Source organism: Lampetra planeri, chromosome 9 (genome assembly GCF_965212315.1).
Source record: "Lampetra planeri chromosome 9, kcLamPlan1.2.h2, whole genome shotgun sequence".
Taxonomy (NCBI): Eukaryota; Metazoa; Chordata; class Hyperoartia; order Petromyzontiformes; family Petromyzontidae; genus Lampetra; species Lampetra planeri.
In genome coordinates, this window is record NC_136115.1 from 15,087,747 (window position 1) to 15,107,311 (window position 19,565).

The 19,565-nt window shown below is 51.6% G+C and overlaps 1 protein-coding gene across 1 annotated transcript in view; it reads left to right on the forward strand.

Moving 5' to 3' along the window:
* The first annotated feature begins 227 nt into the window (after positions 1 to 227).
* LOC144720730 (uncharacterized) overlaps positions 228 to 19,565 on the forward strand; it is a 275,382-nt gene continuing 256,044 nt past the window's right edge. Inside the window, exon 1 of the mRNA XM_078597741.1 lies at positions 228 to 541. Coding sequence (XP_078453867.1) covers positions 497 to 541 — 45 coding nt within the window. The 5' untranslated portion in view covers positions 228 to 496. The remainder of the gene's footprint in view (positions 542 to 19,565) is intronic.

A 19,565-nucleotide genomic window follows, 5' to 3' on the forward strand; every position in this document is an offset into this window, starting at 1 on the left:
CCAATGGGCTTGGTTAATGGACGACGTAAAGAAAGAGTAGGCAAGCTCACGTGTGCGCGTGTGTGAATAGAGAACTCCATGCTCACGCACGCGCGCGCACGCAGGTGGGGCGCGCGCGCACGGACGCAGGTGTGGCGCGCGCGCGCACCTGCTGCGCGCCACGGCTAAGGGAGTGGCCGGGTGGGTTATGGGCGTGCGTGTGTGCCGCGGTCGGTGGCCAGCACACACACACACACGTACCCCGCGCACACACACACGCCCTACGCATATCCAAACACACACACGCCCACGCTGCGAGTGACGCACAGCAGAGCCCGCGCAGTGTTTCGGGTGGGACCCGCTTCGGGATCCGAACCGAGACGTTCTGAGGTGCGCGGCTTCCCGCTTGTACCCGCACTGTGCTGGACCTGCGTCGAGGAGGGAAGCTGGTGGTGTGGTGGTGGTGTTGTCCGTGAGCGCTGACGTCCACAGCTCCGAGGTGTCTTCTCAAGGGAACATGTTGACCTTATCACGCAGCGAGTCCACCACGTCAAGCGAGACGGTGAGTCTCTAAGCCTGTCGCGCACATAACTCTTTACGACTTTGACCCTTTATTTTATTCTATTTTGCACAACAGCAGCGTTCACGGACGCGCACCCAGCAACAAACCGGCTGTTGGTTCTCTGATGGTCAAATTCAACTTTGCTATTATGGTTTGACAGACGGTAGCCGTTGAGACGCGTGAGTGTCGATTTCCCTCCGCAGACTGTCGCGCGATTTCTGATTTTACCCAACACGGCGATGAGAATGCAACAATATCTAAGGTGTGTGCAGGGGTCTCGCTGGCAGGAGAATCAAGTTATAAAGTGGAGCCTGTGTGTGTGGGGGGAGCGGTAGTGTAGTGGTTAGCGCGCTGCACTGCGAACCCGGCTCCCCGAGTTGGATTCCCGCTCACGGCGAAGACCGGTGACGGTGATTTGAACCTGTCGTGGGCCTCCCCTAGGTCGACTTAATCTCAAATGAGTACCTGGTGCGGTGTGTAAACATCGCCACAGGACAGACAAAGGCGGTCGGGCGTGGTGCTGTCCACCCACCCCTCGTGGACCGTCACGGCCTTCGCAGGTGCTCGCTAACAGCACTTGCCCCAACAGTCTGTTAAGGCTAAACGGGGGATCTTTGTCTATGTTTGGCTGGAGCAATGGGCTGTCCATCACTCGGCCTGGCTGTTGCGGCGTGCAAAACCATGTTTTCCACAGTGTCAATTCCAAGCAGTGAGCACGCGTGTAATTTACACATCTTACTGCGCCGTCACCGCTGAGCTAAATCAATTTCCCTGTTGAGTATCGTCATCCCAATGCCTTTCACACTCGTTAACTCGAGTGACTTCGCCGTATGGATGGATAGACACGTGTGTTTTAATTGGCGTTTGTGCCAATGTCAGGCTCGCGGCCTCATTCCCCATCGTACATTTCCCCGCCGAAGTAAAGTGGCACGTGACTTAGTAGCCACGGACATAGCGGCGGGTATACTGGATATGGTGTGCCGGTTGCGCAACTATTTACACGGTAGCCTTGCCCATTGTTCACGTGTGGGGGTTGGGGTGGTTTTGAACCCCGCATCGAGATGCATTTACGCCCTCTCGCTTTTTGTTCCCCAAATCAGCTGACACACTCGGCCATTATTTAATTCCCTTGGCTTAATACGTTTATTTTATTATTTACTCTGACGTGCCCCTCAGACTGCCTTTTGCAAAGGTGCTTTATGTAATTCATCATCATCGCCGCCGCCACCGCAGCCGCCACCCGGCTAAAGGTGAAGGAGGGAGACGTGGTGGTGAATGACCGTGACAGCGAGGCGTTGTCCGTCCGTGTCCCCGTGGTCCTGTCGGGCGAGCGCGACGCTGGATCGTGCGACTGAGAGAACGAAGCAGCAACCACGCCTGGAACAACGCGGCCCTTTAAGCCTCTGGCATTTCATGTGAACGGGTTCCACACAGCCGCTGCGTTATGTCAACTTGCACAGTCACGTGGCGCTTGAACTTGTAACGCGAGCCCAGCAGCATTGTCAAGCCAAGCCACGTTAAGACTTCTTCAAATACGCAGAAATTGCAATGTGCAACCAATTTGCCAATCCGCTACTGGATGAGGGGGTCTTCTCCCCACGCTCTGTCTGTCGTGAGGGTTCTTCTTTTGGCCATACTTCACCACGCTGGTCAGCGTTTAGGTCATTGTCGGCTTGGTGTAGAGGAGAGTCGCACAGTCCCAGCTCTGACATCAGTCGCCACTGATGTTGGCCGTGCGCCAACCACTGCGCCTCCCGCTTCCCCCCTTCTAGCAAACGGGTCGTCTTACTAGTCCACCTGCAAGTCGCACATTTTATATCGGTTTGCTTAACCTGGAAGCTAAAACATTCTGCAATGTAAAAACTAAAAGAGTCATTTGTGGTCTGGAATTGTAAAGTGTTAAAGTGAAAAAACTATTCTTAACCGTCTGGCCATTCATGAATATGTATGAGGCGGTGTCACGGTAGGGAGCTGTTTACAAGGTGAAAGGCCTAATAAGAGCTGGGCGATAAATGAAGGGACACGCACAGGTGGGTGCTGCGCACGTGGTTGCACGATGTACTCTTAACAATGCCATGTAAACCAACCAACTCGTCTGGGGTGCATGCGCGTGAACGCATTGTTTAGGCCTCCATAATGTTTTATTGCGGTCTTATTACATTCTCGAGGCTTGCCACAGTCCAATGTCCCCCCACACTCACTGCCGCCGCTTTTGTCTCATGTAATGAGTTGGGCGAACGGCTTGGTGACATTGCGCACCCAACCCATGAAACAGTGCCGCCGTGGAATCTGCTCTGTGCAGTCAGCGTGAGAGGGATCCCACAGAAGTTACCGCACGGCGCCAATAGCCCGGCGGCCCGATATTCCTTCGCATGCCTCTCACTTCACCAGCCAGTATGGGGAAGTATGGTCGGACAACCCCCGCATGACTGGCGTGGCGTGTGCGAGATCGTTATCCGGCAGTGGTTGGCAAAGGTCTGTACGTTCATGATAGTATTTAAATCAGCAGACATAATAAATTCGAATCTCATTAAATGTGCCTTGGTAGGAAAACGTGTTTTTTTGTGCTGGCAATTACAGATTTTTGCCCACATTGTCACGCTCGCTTTCACTTACTGTTCCCTCTTGCTCATCTGAATATTTCGGATTAATAGAAAACTGTTTCAAGGTTTCCACTGTGATCTTTCCTTCAAGGTTTATTTTTATCAACCCAAATTCTACCCACTTCTGTCGTGTCGATTTATCCTGCCTGTTAAATGATTAGGTGAATGATCGTCTGCATTGTGGGACAATTTGATAGCTGAACAGAGCGGCTCGTGTTGAGAACACCTCGTGGCACCACAGCATAATGTGTTTAATCTATTGGACCATTTCTCCAGTAATAAGATGATGAAAACATTGTATAGGCTTTACCCTTTCCAGTAAAAATACATGCGTTTGTTTGCATTGTTTTTACCGCAAGCATGTGTGGTTAATGCACACGTGATGCATTGTGATAATAGGTGTGTCAATTTGGTGTTTGGACATCTTAACACTTACGGGGGGGGGGGTTATTCAAAGCTACGGAAGGTGGGGAGAGCGCCACGACGAGTTGGAGCGCGAGGCAGCGTCATCGTCGTAGCCCCTCGCGTCTGCTGCGGCTCCCGCTCGTCAGCCGGAATCCAGGGAGCCAGGGAAGGAGCGTCGCTCCGGCTGCTGCTTGCCGCTGCACCTCGCCGCGTTGACCTTGACGCCGACGAGGCTGCCGCAACTGGCGGGCGGTAATCGGTCACCTATTAGCGCAGTCGGGGTCAGCGGGTTGGCGGTCCATTCCACATTTTACCACTGACCAGTGGAAACTTTCATGATTGCAGGACGTCAATGTCATAGGCGCGCGGCGTTATTGCGCTCCGTACATTTTTTAGGTTTAATTGGGCGCCGCTTCGGTTTTCTTTTTTCCCATTCATGCATCCTTTATGAGATCAGTAAGCGTACTTGAAGTTGGAATCAGTAGTGAAACATACAAGGAAATTGGTTGAATTGATAGAACAGTAGAATGTAAGTCTTTAATTAACAATGTGCTATTTATAGTGGTTGAAATTGCGTTTTTAACCACTGGCAGGCAGCTGGTTAATTAATTGTGTCATATAATGTAATAATTAACAGTTTTGTAATGCTTTACACACATCCAACAATTGGAATGACGCCTTATCAATCAATGCAATAAACACATGGAGAGTTATGCTTTAAACATGCATTGGAATCAAGAGCTAGATGCAACACTTCTCTCCGTCATACTGTAGCTGGGATTATTAACTGGGACTTTAATAAATCACTCATGTAAAATTGAGCAGCAGCATTGAGTAAGCGGAACATCCACGTATAGGATTGAAGAGTTAATCTAACTCACTTTTGAGATACGGCCAATCGCGCTTCTCCCAGCATGGAATGGCAAATCTATTTGGGCCCTGTTTGTCAAGAAAGAGCAGATCATTTCAAACACCTCTCCAATGCAGACAGTGACTGATTGGATGTGCAAAAGCACAGATTTTTGGTTATTTTATTACGAGAGGGAGGCATATTGTCTGCCTACTTATTCTGTTACTTGCATTCTCCGCAATGGTGCTGAATAATGTGCACGTGTTACAGCGATATCCATGTTGTCCTGAAACGCTTTGACCCTTGGCAGTGTCCCAGGGGTCACGGTCACTCCTCACTGGACCGGGAGATGAGACGGATACTCGACACTGCGTGCACCCCCACCAAATGTTAAACGTTCCGCAGACCGCTTGTTTACTGTCTGACCACTTGCCGCTACCTTGGTCTCTGAGCAGCCAACTGATCCCAAGCCCCAGGTAATCTGGTATCGTTTATGTGCACTGTCAACGGGTTTCAGTGCGTTCACTTCTCGGCGGGTGGAAGCTGTAATAGTGCAGTGCCTACACAGCCCTGCTTGTTGATATTCCACCCCACCGGCAGATGGGTAACCAATTAAGTCTGCAGCTTTCGCGTCAATGGTGGGTGAAATAGTCGCCATTTATAACGAGTCTCACAGCCGTGTTATAGCATATCACAAATGATTTGGGAGCCGTCTCGTTGCATGTGGGTTCACAATACTTGACCTTAGATCTAATTAGCACGTTTCCGCGATGTTTTGGAAGATTTATCGGTTCTACCGCTCGCAAGTAAAAACATTAATTATTTAGAATTTATTTTTAAGTGTCCTCTGCGCTGTTGCACGGCATTCGTGATGCATCATGCAATTAATTATGGACGGCAGTGAGCAAATTGTGACTTTAATTTGTTCCAAAAAGTATAATTATGAATGTGGTTAATGTATTTGCTGACCAAAATCTAAGAAGAATAACCACAATTTTTCGTCGATATCGGTGAGTGATTTGCAACTTATCACGTACACGAATGAAGACGTCGGAAGACAGAATTACCAACCAATGTTGCATGACTCGACAGTTGCAGGAATATCGTTAGAATATAGATGTATGACCGTGCTAAAATGTTTACTTTGCAAAAGTGGTATGGTCACGGCTAATTAAATTCCTCACTGAAATGTGATCTGGTGTTGGATGCACATGCCGTTCAGGTTACGGTAATTCCATCCAGGTAGTTTGTGCAATTTCTATATTCATACAAAAGCGTGGCCGGGCGGCATTATGTCCCAAAGTGCGATCTAAGTATATTTGCAGCGCAAGTTACGACTGCCAATAAAATGTCCCATTTTTACGGCAAGCCTTTGGTCTTTGATGGAACGTTACGACAGGTTTGAGAGTCGTGTCATATTCCACACCAGGTCACATCGCATGAGACTAGATATTAATAAAGCACACGAATCTATTATTTTGGAATATTGGGAGGTAAAATAGGTCCTGCTAGCCTTGCACTACTGTTCAAGAATGGGTTTCTGTGGCCATCTGGAACGCTCTTCATTCCGAGATTTGGAAGCCACTGGAGCAGTGGACTTTTAAATCTAGATAAAAAACTAATTTCATTAGAACTGCTTTTTGTGTTTAGTTTATTGTTCTTCCCCCACATCTCCGATGAGCACAATTGGCTATGCACGGTGCGAAAGAAGTTCAACATACATAATACATACATTACTGGAAGGCAATTGGAGTTCGCCCTGGGCTGTGTGCATGATTCCCAGATGCCCAGGTACCCTCACTGCACAGCAACGAGTTCACTCTCACGAGAGTGTAGCCAAAGGGATATTGAACCACCTTTTAAAAGAGGCATCAAAACATCCTTAGAGGACCGTCACAGCATGACCAGACCTTTCCAGGATGAAAGGGATTACCGCTTTTTTAGGGTGAGCAATGAACCCACCATGGTGGCGGTGCGGTGGTCAGAGTGATTGAAGTGTTTTTGCGGCAGTTTACATACCTGACATGTAAATGTCCATCACAGCCACGACAATTTGTGGTATTATTAAATGTCTTTTCGGTGATCGGTACTGTCATCAGCTTTGAAGTCATCACATAGGACAATACTGTACCCTTCTTTTTATCCACGCAATGATTTACTTTCGAATCGAATCATGTTTATTTGGTAAACCGTGACGTTCTTGCACGGTAGTGCAAGGCCTGCAGTAGTTTGCTGTGTCTGAAACCATGAAATTACCATGATATATTTAGAGCCATTTGTCATTGCACTGCTGGATGGAGGGTAGAGGTAGTAAGTCCACGTCATGGAAGTGGTGAGGTCATGCTTCTAAAGGAGAACTTCGTTCTCTGTCTCCCACCGTATGTCCTTTAGACTTCAATGTTTTGGTTGGATATATGTTGAATTTATTTCGCACCATACATAGCCAACCGTGCTCATTGGAGGCATAGTTTGGTCTTCAAACTTCAGCAGTAGATAGGACAAGCTGCATGAAATAATCATAATAATGAAATCCACTGATGGATGATGACCTCCCTACGCCGAAATCGTCAATACCTCACCACGCGGATCAGTGTGGGTTGTATAATACGATAGAGTATTGTACTTCATTGAATTTCAAATCATGTTTGTGTTTCTAAGTCACGAGAATTATTCTTGACAAGAGCATTGTTTGTAGCACATATATACCAGTTTATTTAAGTGCACCTGTGCACCTATGTACAGTATACCCTGTAAGCAGTGACGTGCTTTGAGGTCAATGGCTGGGGGAGGCACTGGCTCGTGTCAGAGCCAGATTCACACACCGAGGGGGCGTGGCCTCACTGAGGGGGGCGTGTCCTCACTGAGTGGGGCGTGTTAGACACGCCCCCCTCAGTGAGGCAGATGTGATAGCTGCCTCCCCTGGTGCTTTTTCATTGCAGTTTCATGACGAGACCAGCGAGCCTAAATATCTTTATACACAGACGTGAAATAAGTTACATTAAGTATGGAAGGCGAGGACATGAAATGAAGGGGTCTACAAACATTACATTGGTGACATACTGAGATAGTAACAGGCACGTGCTTATTGCCCGCTCTCCATCCAGTTACTGAGGGGTTGCGCAATCAGAGGGGAGGCTGAGCTCGTCGCTGCCTCACCTCTCGTTTCTTCCTGTATTTGCAGCAGAGCTCCGCAAATTTGGCGATTTTGACTATAAAAATGATTGGAATTGTACAGAAATTGCATTTACACCATTGGAACCTCATTGGCCAGTAGCAAAATATGATAATAGTTGTTTTACCCTTTTATCTGGCAACAAAACTGACACATTTTTTACAAGGAGTCATGTTTGCATTGACCACAATACCTGCAGTCGGAATGCAAACAAAAACATAACTCTGATAATGTATGCACTGTCCTTGAAATTAATTGGTCTACGCCCGAGACAGCTTTTCTTAGAGCCTAGTCTCACATGGTGTTGGACCAGATGACGCCAAAAGGCGCACAACTCAAAGACAATGCACAATCAAAGTATGAGAGCTCGGGGTATTTACACCATTGGAACCTCATTTGCCAGTAGCAAAATATGATAATCTGTTGCCAGATAAAAGGGTAAAAAAACAATTATCATATTTTACTACTGGCAAATGAGGTTCCAATGGTGTAAATGCTTACACCGAGCTCTCATACTCTGATGGTACATTGTCTTTGAGTTGTGCGCCTTTTGGCGTCATCTGGTCCAACACCATGTGAGATTAGGCTCTAAGAAAAGCTGTCTCGGGTGTGGACCAATACATTTCAAGGACAGTGCATACATTATCAGAGTTGTGTTTTTTGTTTGCATTCCGACTGCAGGTATTGTGGTCAATGCAAACATGACTCCTTGTGAAAAAGGTGTCAGTTTTGTTGCCAGATGAAAGGGTTAAAACATGTTTTCAAAAATGACATTTATAACACAGATGAGTGGAAAAATCTTCATATTTTTTTTCGTAACAGCTATTTTCATTGGAGTATGACAGGTGAGGCTCTGCTTCCCCTGCCTCCCCTGACCGCACGTCCCTGTCTGTAAGTGTATATTTATGGCTGATTGGAGCAGTGTTGTAAAGTTTCATTGAGCTCTGCATCAAACTCAAATGTCGAATGTGGTCGTGCGCCATTTTAAGTTCAAATCCGGTGTGCAATACCAAGCCCTAAACATGTAATATGCTACACGTGTCTGTGATTGTGCAGCACACAAATTTAATTATGCGTTAATGTCTCGCGCAGCTCTAAAAATATAGCCTGCAGCTTCTCTCAACACATGCAAATTTACGATCACTTACTCCTCGCATGATGTTGAGACTCCGAGGATGTGATTTATGCTTTGGCCTTGGCTAATGTAAGCCTGATTAGAATAGAGGGCTTGGCAGCTACCCTTACGACTTAGAAACTTAATTCTACTAACCGGAGGCTTGCTATCACGTGTCCTGCATTTATTTGCTCTGATCTCATAACAATCCAAGCTACCGTCCAACAGGGAAGGATTCATCCAGAACTTATTTTACAACTTTGCAAACATCCGTGTAAAATTCTTCACTTGATTCGAGAGCATCAAGATGCCGGGGGGTGGGGGTGGGGGGTGACAACCGCAAAGGTTTTGGGAAAGTTTATAGCTTCACAAAGATCACTCCATGAACTTTCCCGGCTGCCACGCGCAAGACGAACGTGGGCAGCTGTTCGGCCGCACACAACAGAGGCTCCTTGTTATCTCTCGCAGCAGCAGCGCCGCCACCCTGGCCGCTGTGAAGCCGGGCCCGTTCTCCCCGCGTGACATTTCGCGCAAAGGACAGCCGCGCGTGACTAGCAGCGAAGCGATTTTCGCCACCTTTGTAGCGGATATTTTGTTAAATGGCGTTATGGAAGTTTTGCGTACCCAGAGTTGAGGGTTCAGATCCCGCCAATTACGTAATATTTCGAAGTCCAAATATCTGAACACACACAGACTTTTGATTGCCGCTCTATCCGAGAGGAACTTTAGCTTTGTTTTGCTATAAAAGTTATTCTGAATAACAGATGCTATATTGATTACGTGGCATTTGACATTACATTATCGCATAATGTACCACATATAACAATTTCAACCGGTAACATGCCGCACAGTATCCAGTCTCTTCTCAAAGAGAGAGAAAGACTCAGAGGTCCAAGGAAACAGAGACAAGATGGAAGGCAGCCAGGCGGTGACCTGGTGCCATCAATTGCCCAAGCTCTGCAGCCTCCTATATATTACAACGTTTTCGACCAATGAATGAGTGTTCACATGTGGGAGGAAACTGGAGCACTCGGAGAAAACCCCACGCACGCAGGGTTGGAGGGGGGACACTTGATCCCATACTGACAGAACAGACGGAGTTAGCATTTTTCCCTCCACGGTATTCTCCTGGCAAGCCAGGGGTTTTGCACCTCCCCGACGCCCACACTCGCCTGATCCACCAATCCTCACTTGCCTCCACGGTGCTGGAACACATTCCTGCGGAGGGAGCTGGTAGGAACGTTGGGTTGCTCGGTCAATGGCCAGGGTCAACGGCGGCGTGGTGTATTCCGCAAATATGCCCGACTGTGAGGGCGGGCACAAGCCGGCGTGAGTAGGTTAAACATTGAGTTTCATAAGGGCACCACGGGGTGACCAGCCCCTCCCCACCCTCCCCACCCAGCCCCTCCCCACCCTCCCCACACAGCCCCCCCCCACCCAGCCCCACCCTCCCCACCCAGCCCCTCCCCACCCTCTCACCCTGCCCCTCCCTCCCCACCCAGCCCCTCCAGGCACGACGGACGGACACAATAATCCCCTGTGGGCTGGTGTAACCAAGAGGTTCTTACCAGTATTACAGCATACATACCCAACACATTACTGTTGGGCACCTCCTTGTGATGTTTGCAATCATCACCCTGCTCGACAAATCCCTGCATGGACTTGTCCCACTATATCATGCCACGCTTGTATCTTTCTAAGTGCCTTCACGCTGTTCCTCCTCCTTGCGCTCAATCTCGCCTTCGCTCGTTGTATTAGTGGAACAAACTTCTCCTCCACATTAAGCAGTCACCTTTGCTCACTAGTTTCCACTCCGCACTCAAAACTCACTTATTTCCGCCGAGCTCATCCCACGACCCCTTAATCTCCGCCTCATAACGGCCACCGTTACTTTTCCCTCTTTATATTCTCATTGTATGGCTTTCACTCGTTCCCCATTCATTCAATCCATTCATCATGATTTACTGTCATCAATTACACTTTCACCGAATTCTAACATCACAGATTTGCCCATTGCTTCCTCTCATCTATTTCATTCGCCTCATCTCCACCATTACATCCATACGTGCGATTGTTAATTATGTGCAAAGCGCCTTGGATAAGGCGCCGTATAAATGTATTTAAGACAACGAATGTAAACGAGGTCGAAGAAATTATAATACTGGTTTACTAAATCGAAAATTGTGCATCCTTTCTAAGCCCCTCAATTTCATCAGTGCAAGAGCTCTCACTGACGATGCAAGGGCCTTCAAACATTCCGTGGCTACCTCTTTGTATTTCGTGATCAAAAGGTCCGCGGTTTAAGCTGACATTGATGGTACTGCTGAGGCCAGGTGCTGTCTCACAGAAGACGCCCCTTCGTAACTCTGTGGATAAACGAAGCCAGCAGTGACACTCACCGCTAGGGCGTGCACTCGAGTAACGCACTCTCTGAGTCAGACCCGCAGGTGCCAGAGGTAAATGCAGCTGGAGGGAACCCAGACGCACAAGGCAGCCGCTGTTGTTGTGCCCGACGTTCTCCCTCTCGTGCTTTTCAGTGCAGTGTTGGGCGGCAGGGTGGCACACTGCCAAAGGTTTGTGCCTTACAGCCAGAAAGAAGAACCCGGGTTAAATCCCTGACCCAGGCACGTTTTTGTGTGTGTAGTTTGTATGTTTCTCCACTCGTTCTTGCATGTAGGTTTTATCCGCATTTTTCTGGTTTCCTCTCAAAGCTAAAGACATACAAGTTGAATTTGTGTTGACAAAACATCGCAATGCAGAACCCTCCTTAACATAATATTATTTAGATTCAGCGTGGCTTTCCTTAGCAAAATATCTCATGCAATAATCTCCTGATTTTCTGAGGTGGGTGTTGCCCGCTGCCAGCCATGGCCCACTGGCCTGGCAATTGAATGGCCCCAGGCTTCTTACGTAAATTGTGTTGAGCCGTTAGTGCGCCAGCTTGCGTGGGCTTCTTTATTTTCACGGACAAATTGAAAGCAGGACACACAGAGCCAGACCGGAGTGTTTCTGTGCTTGGCGACAGTGTTCCATAATGGCGCGTTTTTGCGTCGCTGTTCGTTTTTACAAGCCAGTGCAATAAAAGCTGTCACGTGGAGGATGACGGTTGCCACACAGCATAATGTCCTTTGCGTTCTGTCCTTGGCAACAAATGAGTGCTTTTGTTTCTCAAATGTCATAAAAGTTCACAAGGGGCCCGGACGTATCCATCGTGCTCGATAATTATCCACCTGCACAGTTTCGCTTTAAACACACTCGCAGCCTCATCGCATCGCTGAAATCACATGCAAACGTTTGGGAGGCGATCTTCGTCATCATCATCATAATCATCGTCAGCCATGTTCTCTCTCCTGCTGCTGTTTGCAATCAAAGTGCTTGCTGTCCCCTTCGAAGTCAAAGACCGCCCTTTATCTCTCTGCCTGTCTCTATATCCTTGTCTCTTGTTCCCTATGAGAAGAATATGCTTACATTTCCACTGAAGATGATGATGACGGCCCCGATGAGTTAAGCTGCTGACGATCACAGCCGAAATCCTCCTTTGGCAGATTTCAGTGCTCGAATGGTTCTGTCAGATACAAGCGCCGACGTTTGGGAGGTGATTGTGCAGAACATAATCAGCCAGGTGACAGAACGTGATTATGCCTTTGCAGGAAGAGTGACCGTTTGGAGTTTAAGTAGCTGATTATTGTTTACATTGTGTGGTGTGTAGAGAGAGTTAATGAGCTATTTCCACATCCTACTGTGAGGAAGCCACCGCTATAATGCTAATTAGATCATCAGCCGGGTGTTATTGTATACAGTTCAAAGATAAATAAATATTACACGGAGGTTTTTGTGGCCATTACCTTTGAAGTATTGGAATGACGGCAGGAAACCACTTGACGGGTAGCACACTTTTTATTAAACCTTGACTTGTCACGATACAACGTGTGGTCACTATTCCTCTGACTACACACACTTCACTTGACACGTGTGGTCACTATTCCTCTGACTACACACACTTCACTTGACACGTGTAGTTACTATGCCTCTGACTACACACACTGCACTTGACACGTGTAGTTACTATGCCTCACACTGCATGCTCACACTGCACTCCGCCCCGTAACGTCCGTGGAGCCTACAGGCCCACCCCAGCTTGGGCGTGGGCCACAACCTCTGAGTCCCAAGGGCCGGCCCTCTCACGGACGCTCGGCCCCGGGTCCCAGGGTTCCGCCTCTGGGTCACACAGAGCCCCGGCCCCTACAGGACAGCGGGACTAGGTACCGCAGGGCCCTATCTCTTCCTCCTCCGTCTTCAGTCTTCGCTGGTCACTCGCTCCCCGTGCGCCTGTGCGCACCACCTTATATAGCCCCCGCTCACGGGAGACGGAGCGTATCCGGACCTCGACGTGAGCATCCCCCTTAGTTGACCAATCCCCGCGCGCTTGCCCCAGGATCCCATCGCTGTCAGCGCGCGTCACTGATACCCAACCAATCACTGCCTCATAACCCCCGACCCCGCGCTGACCCCTGATCCTTCACCGTCAGCGCGCATCACCAACACACACAGCCAATCACTACGCGCTGGCACACGATCCCTACCCCAGCGCGTATCACCACTACATCACCCCCTCCCACATAGCTCGCAGCCGGCCCGGCTGCTAAACAACACAACACAACGTCAACACAACAAAAACCCCACCCCCCAGTGTGCCCCGTAACGCAACAACAACAACACAACGACACAACACCCGACAACAACCTATGTACAAACCGACAACCAACACAATAAAAGTCAACAACAACCCACAACACCTAGACAACAAGCTATGTACAGCCCGACGAACAACACACTAAAAGCAAATCCCAGAAAATTAACGTGTCCAGTGTCTCTGTGACTATTGATCTCTCCCCCCTCCGCTCGCTCCTCCACCGGGGTGATAGAGCGGTCGAGCGGATGAGGAACGCAGTGACGAGGCGCTCCAGCCGCATCGGCTCCTCATTCGGTTGGTCATGAAAAGTAGCGCGACTTAGCGCGAGTCCGCCTGGCCGGTCCATCGTATGGGACGGGACGCTGACGACCGTCCGGTGGCTCCGGCAGCTATGGACAGCGCGGATCGGGCCTGGAAGGACCGGCCGCGCCACGAGGATCCGGCCGCCGGTGGTCGGCAGCTGTCAGTTCCGAGACACCTGGGAGCGGATCAGTCGGAGACATGTGAGGATCAGGCGGAGACATTTCCCCCCTTGGGTCGTCGGTCACGTCACATGCTCGGCCCTCACGACACAAAGGGAGGCCATATGGAGGCGAGAACGGTTTCAGTCGGGAGGGGTGGATGTACCAACGGTGCTTTCCCCATTTTATTTGAACACACTGGGGGCGTGCAACCCGCACGACCTCCACGGGTCCCCGCCATGGCTTCAACAATTTAGGCGACGTAGCCAAAGGTGCCTGAGGGCAGTGCAGCCAGGCCCTATCGCCTGGTTTCCAGTCGTGCATGGACACCTTCCATGCACGCAACCGCTCGTTGGCAATTTGGCGAGCCCGCGAATTAAGCCGTGCGGCCTCCCGTGCCTCGGTCAGCTTATGAATGTTACATTTTATATGTTCTGCCAATTTCGAATTTGTTCGTGGTGTGGACAGTCCCAGCTGCGTTTCCATGGGCGGGTCGGCTTCCCAACCATACATCAGATAGAATGGGGAAAATCCCGTTGCTGCATGGGGGGCCATTCTATACGCGGCGAGGACCCCCGGGACCTGCAGGTCCCAATCAACATGTGCCTCACACACCTGCTGGCACAGCATAGAAGTCAAAGTCCTGTGGAGTCGCTCCACCATCCCGTCTGTCTGTGGGTGGTACGGGGAGGTACGCACCTTCTTAGTACCCAATAGGTCGCACACCTCTTGCAGCAATTTACTTGAAAAATGTTTCCCTTGGTCGGTCAGCAAGCGTTCGGGAGCCCCCTTGACCAGGACGTAGCCCTGGACAAAGGCGTCCGTCACAGCCGCCGCCGACTGGTTGGCGAGTGGCCACGCCATAGGCCACCGGGTAAAGTATTCGACACCAACCAACAGGTACTTATTACCCCTAGGCGTGACTGGAAAAGGCCCCAAAATATCGAGCGCAACGAGCTCGTTAGTGCGCGAGACCTGAATAGATTGCAGCGGTGGATTTGATGCCATGGGCGGCGGTTTCCGTCTGGCGCAATCAACACACCCCTTTAGAATATTCACCACATCACTCCCCATCCCCGGCCAATAATAGTCACGCTGAAGCAGAGCAAGCGTTTTGTTTACTCCCAAATGCAAGAGGCGTTCATGTGCGGCCAGGACAACTTTCCCCCGCACAGCGGAAGGCACCACGAGTGCGTGCCGCCGGGACAAATTGTCCCATCTCATTAACAGGCCCTGCTTAAGTACCCAGGAGCCAGTTCGCTCCCGGCCCTCCTCGGGACCCCCCACCCTGCGGCGCAACGCTAGCAGGGAGCTGTCAGCCATTTGGAGACGGCCCCACTCAATCAGCGACAGTGAGAGCAGCGAGTCCTCTCCCTCAGGGGTAGCGGGAACATCCCCGATTGGTGCATCCGCGGTCGCAGCCAACGCCCCCATACTTTCCGCAGCTGGCGGTTTACAGCGCGCCGATCCCATTAAGCACGCACATTAGTGACAAGGCGACAATCGCGACAGGGCATCGGCGTTAGTGTGGCGCAACCCCTTACGGTATGTGGTCGTGAACTGATAGTCCTGGAGGACTTCCAACCACCGTGACAATTGGCCCGAGGGTTGGGCGACCCTCAATGAATACTGAAGCGCCGCGTGATCCGTCCGGACCGTAAAGTGACGGCCATAGAGATACGGTCTAAATTGCCGTACAAAAAAAACAATATCAAGCAACTCGCGACGGGTGACGCAGTAGTGCTGCTCCGCCGGCGACAAGACCCTGCTACCATAGGCGACCACCCTTTTGACTCCCCCAACGACCTGTGAGAGCACCCCCTCAATGCCCGTGTTGCTAGCATCCGTGTCTAGCAAGAAGGGACTTGTAAAGTCAGGATAACGCAAGGGCGGGGCACCCACCAAGGCGTCCCGGAGGGAGCAGAACGCGGCCTCCTCCTCTGGTCCCCATCGGAACTTGACTCCTTTTGCCGTTAGAGCGTGCAAGGGTTTTGCAATGGTGGCGAAATGCTCAACGAATCGGCGGTAGTAAGAAGCAAAACCGATGAAACTGCGCACGTCCGAAACCGACGTGGGCGTTGACCATGAACTGACACAGTCCATCTTCGCGGGATCGGTAGAGATCCCCGAAGAATCGACAATGTGGCCCAAGTATCTCACGGACTTATGAAGAAGGTGGCATTTGGCCGGTTGAAAATTTAATTTAGCTGATCGCATTCGCAAGAACACCCCTCTCAATCGCTGGAGGTGTTCCTCAAACGTTTTACTGAAAACAATGACATCGTCAAGGTAAATCAAGCAAGTATCCCATTGCAAGCCCGACAAAACCAATTCCATAAGGCGCTGAAACGTCGCGGGAGCGGAGTGAAGTCCCATGGGTAACCGGTTAAACTGGAATAGGCCCCCTGGAGTCCGAAATGCTGTCTTAGGTTTAGACTCGTCGTCGAGTGGCAGCTGCCAGAATCCCGATAATAAATCAAGAGTAGAAAAATATCGCGCACCAGACAATGCATCGAGGGACACGTCCATTCTGGGGAGCGGATACGCGTCAGCCACGGAGATTTTATTCAGGCGACGGAAATCTACGCAAAATCGCAAGGACCCGTCTTGATTTTTAACCAGCACAATAGGTGCTCCCCAAGGACTGGAAGAAGGCGAAATAATGTCGGCCGCCAGCATATCGTTGACGGCCGACTAAACGTGTTCCTTCTCAGCAGGACTCAGCCGGAAGGGATTTCGCCTGACCGGTGCCGCATCGCCTGTTTCAATATGGTGGCGCAACAGGTCCGTGCACCCAATGTCATATTTATGCTTACTGAACACATCAGAAAATTCTATCAGCAACGCACGCAGCGCACCCAACTGTACCGTTGACAAATCGTTCGAGTCCGCGCACAGCGAATCGACCCATTCAAGGTCCTCCCTCACTGGATTGTTCTGCGTCGGGCTTGGATCAACATGCGCAACCAGCCGCTCTTCCGCAGGGACCCGTGCCGCGTGAGCTAGCACAGTGCCCTGCTGAATAACGGCCGGCCGCGACCCAGCGTTTAAAACCATCACGAACGGGTCCTTGTCAGCCCGAACCAAAGTGTGAGCCACCGACAAATCGAGACCTCCGACAGCCCTATTTGAAGGACCCCAAAGCATGCTCTGTTCCGAGGTCTCCCCCACCCATGGTTTCCTCAACCGGAGGGGAATTAACATTTGTGAACCCGGGGGCACGTGCACGGTCTGTGTCGCCAGCGGTTGTATCGTAGCGCACGCCGTCCGAATTTCGGTAGGGTTCGTCAAAAATGAAATACGGCGACCCGATGGTAGTTCAATGCAACGCTGATCGATGAGAATTTTAATGGGCATTTTAGCCAAAAAATCTGTGCCCAACAGACAAGGAACCGCCAAGGAAGATGAAACGAAAACGTGTCCCGACAATTTGATATCTCCAATGCAAATGGACGCCCTAATCTGACCGACAATGCCCAACGAGCCCCCATTAGCCGCGTAAAATGGCACGTCCACCAGGAGCAGAGGTCGACATTGGACGGGGAGAATGTTGTAAATGAGGTCCGATATAATAGTCGCCGACGCCCCCGTGTCCACTAACACCCTGACCTCGACCCCGTCAATGAAACCCGTAACGACCGATGATCCCGCCGACGCAGCCACTATCCTGTGCCCCAACTCCGACCATTTAATGTCCCCTCGGTCCCGCACGAACCCCCCTCGCCGAACCGAATCCCTGATCCCTAACCGGCTCTCCTCCGCCGCAACGCGACGGCCCATGTGTGTCGTGCATGTAGGCCGAGCATGTGAAGCGCCGCGACTTGCCGGGGTTAGTAGGGATGACTTGGGGCCTTGGTCGTCGTCCAGCCGAGGTCCCATGGCACGCTGACGTGGAGCGCGGCAACCGGACGCCACGTGGCCCCGGAGGCCGCAGTTGTAACACGTGATGAGGGTCGTCGGAGATCTCGGTTGCTCCAGCTTGCGGGCCGATCGCAGAGGCGAACGACCCCCCGACCTCCAGTCCCCCGGTCGTCCCGCGGTGAACGCCTCCTCTCGTGGGCTGACGACTTGGGGCTCGGTGACCACCGGGCCCGGAGCTGAGGCCACGGCAGCATTGCAGACGACCCCCTGTTTACGCTGGAGGACCTCATGCGCCTGTATACTTGTTGCGACCCGCAAAGAAGAAATATCGACCTCGTCGGCCGTGTTGATGGGGGCCCCCAGGTCCTGCGCCAACTTGAGCAGTTGCTCCAAGACCATCGCGTCCTGGCCCTCCTCGTCCATACGAGGGAACGCGGCGTCGGCGAGAGCCAAAAACGCCGTGCAGTAGGCGAGCGCGGTCTCCGTGTCCGCCTTCCGCCGGGCGTAAAAGTGATGGCGACACGCCGAGGGAGGTCCGTAGACCTTGGCCATGAGACCCAGCGCAGCCTTAAGCATGGAGCGGTCCGACCTCTGTGCGGACGTGAAGGCCGCGAGCGCGTTGTCGTCCAACATGGCAGGCAGTGCCCGCAGCGCCGTAGCGTCGGACCAGGCGGACATTTCCTGATGCGCCAGAAACCTGCGCTGGAATGCGCCCCAGTCCCCGCCTTCCGCCTTGAAGGCTGACAATGTGGGAAGGCGCTGTTGAAAGATGAAGTCGTCCTCTGCCTCGTGGTTCCTCTCCGCCGCACCGTCGGTGTGCGAGATGGCGGCCTCAATGGCGGGTGGCTGATGGCGGTTCGCAGCGCGCGTTGATGACGTAAGCGGGCGCGCTTGGAGAACCACCGCCACGTGGTGCTCGCCGTTCCCGCCAAAAGATGTCCGCGCAGTTGAAATGGCGGGAATCGCCCAGTCATTTTGGCGGGAATCTGCGGGGCGACCCTGTTGAATGTCCGCCGACGTCCCCGCTCCTCCCGACGTGCTGATTTCTGCCAGGATGGACGCGGCGGCGAGCAGCAGCTCTGCCAGACGGGAGTGCGCCTCGCGGAGTACGGCATCGGTCCCCAGTCGCTCATCCGGCGCCCTCGGCGGATCCTGCGGCGTCGGCATTTCTTCGTCCTCTCCCCCCGATGCCAGCTGGCCCGAGTCGTCAAGGTTATCCTCGCGGTCAATCCCGTGAGTCCGACGGGTCTTCCTTGTATCCATGCCTGGAAGACTGTTTCACTTCTGACGCCAGTTGAAGTATTGGAATGACGGCAGGAAACCACTTGACGGGTAGCACACTTTTTATTAAACCTTGACTTGTCACGATACAATGTGTGGTCACTATTCCTCTGACTACACACACTTCACTTGACACGTGTGGTCACTATTCCTCTGACTACACACACTTCACTTGACACGTGTAGTTACTATGCCTCTGACTACACACACTTCACTTGACACGTGTAGTTACTATGCCTCACACTGCATGCTCACACTGCACTCTGCCCCGTAACGTCCGTGGAGCCTACAGGCCCACCCCAGCTTGGGCGTGGGCCACAACCTCTGAGTCCCAAGGGCCGACCCTCTCACGGACGCTCGGCCCCGGGTCCCAGGGTTCCGCCTCTGGGTCACACAGAGCCCCGGCCCCTACAGGACAGCGGGACTAGGTACCGCAGGGCCCTATCTCTTCCTCCTCCGTCTTCAGTCTTCGCTGGTCACTCGCTCCCCGTGCGCCTGTGCGCACCACCTTATATAGCCCCCGCTCACGGGAGACGGAGCGTATGCGGACCTCGACGTGAGCATCCCCCTTAGTTGACCAATCC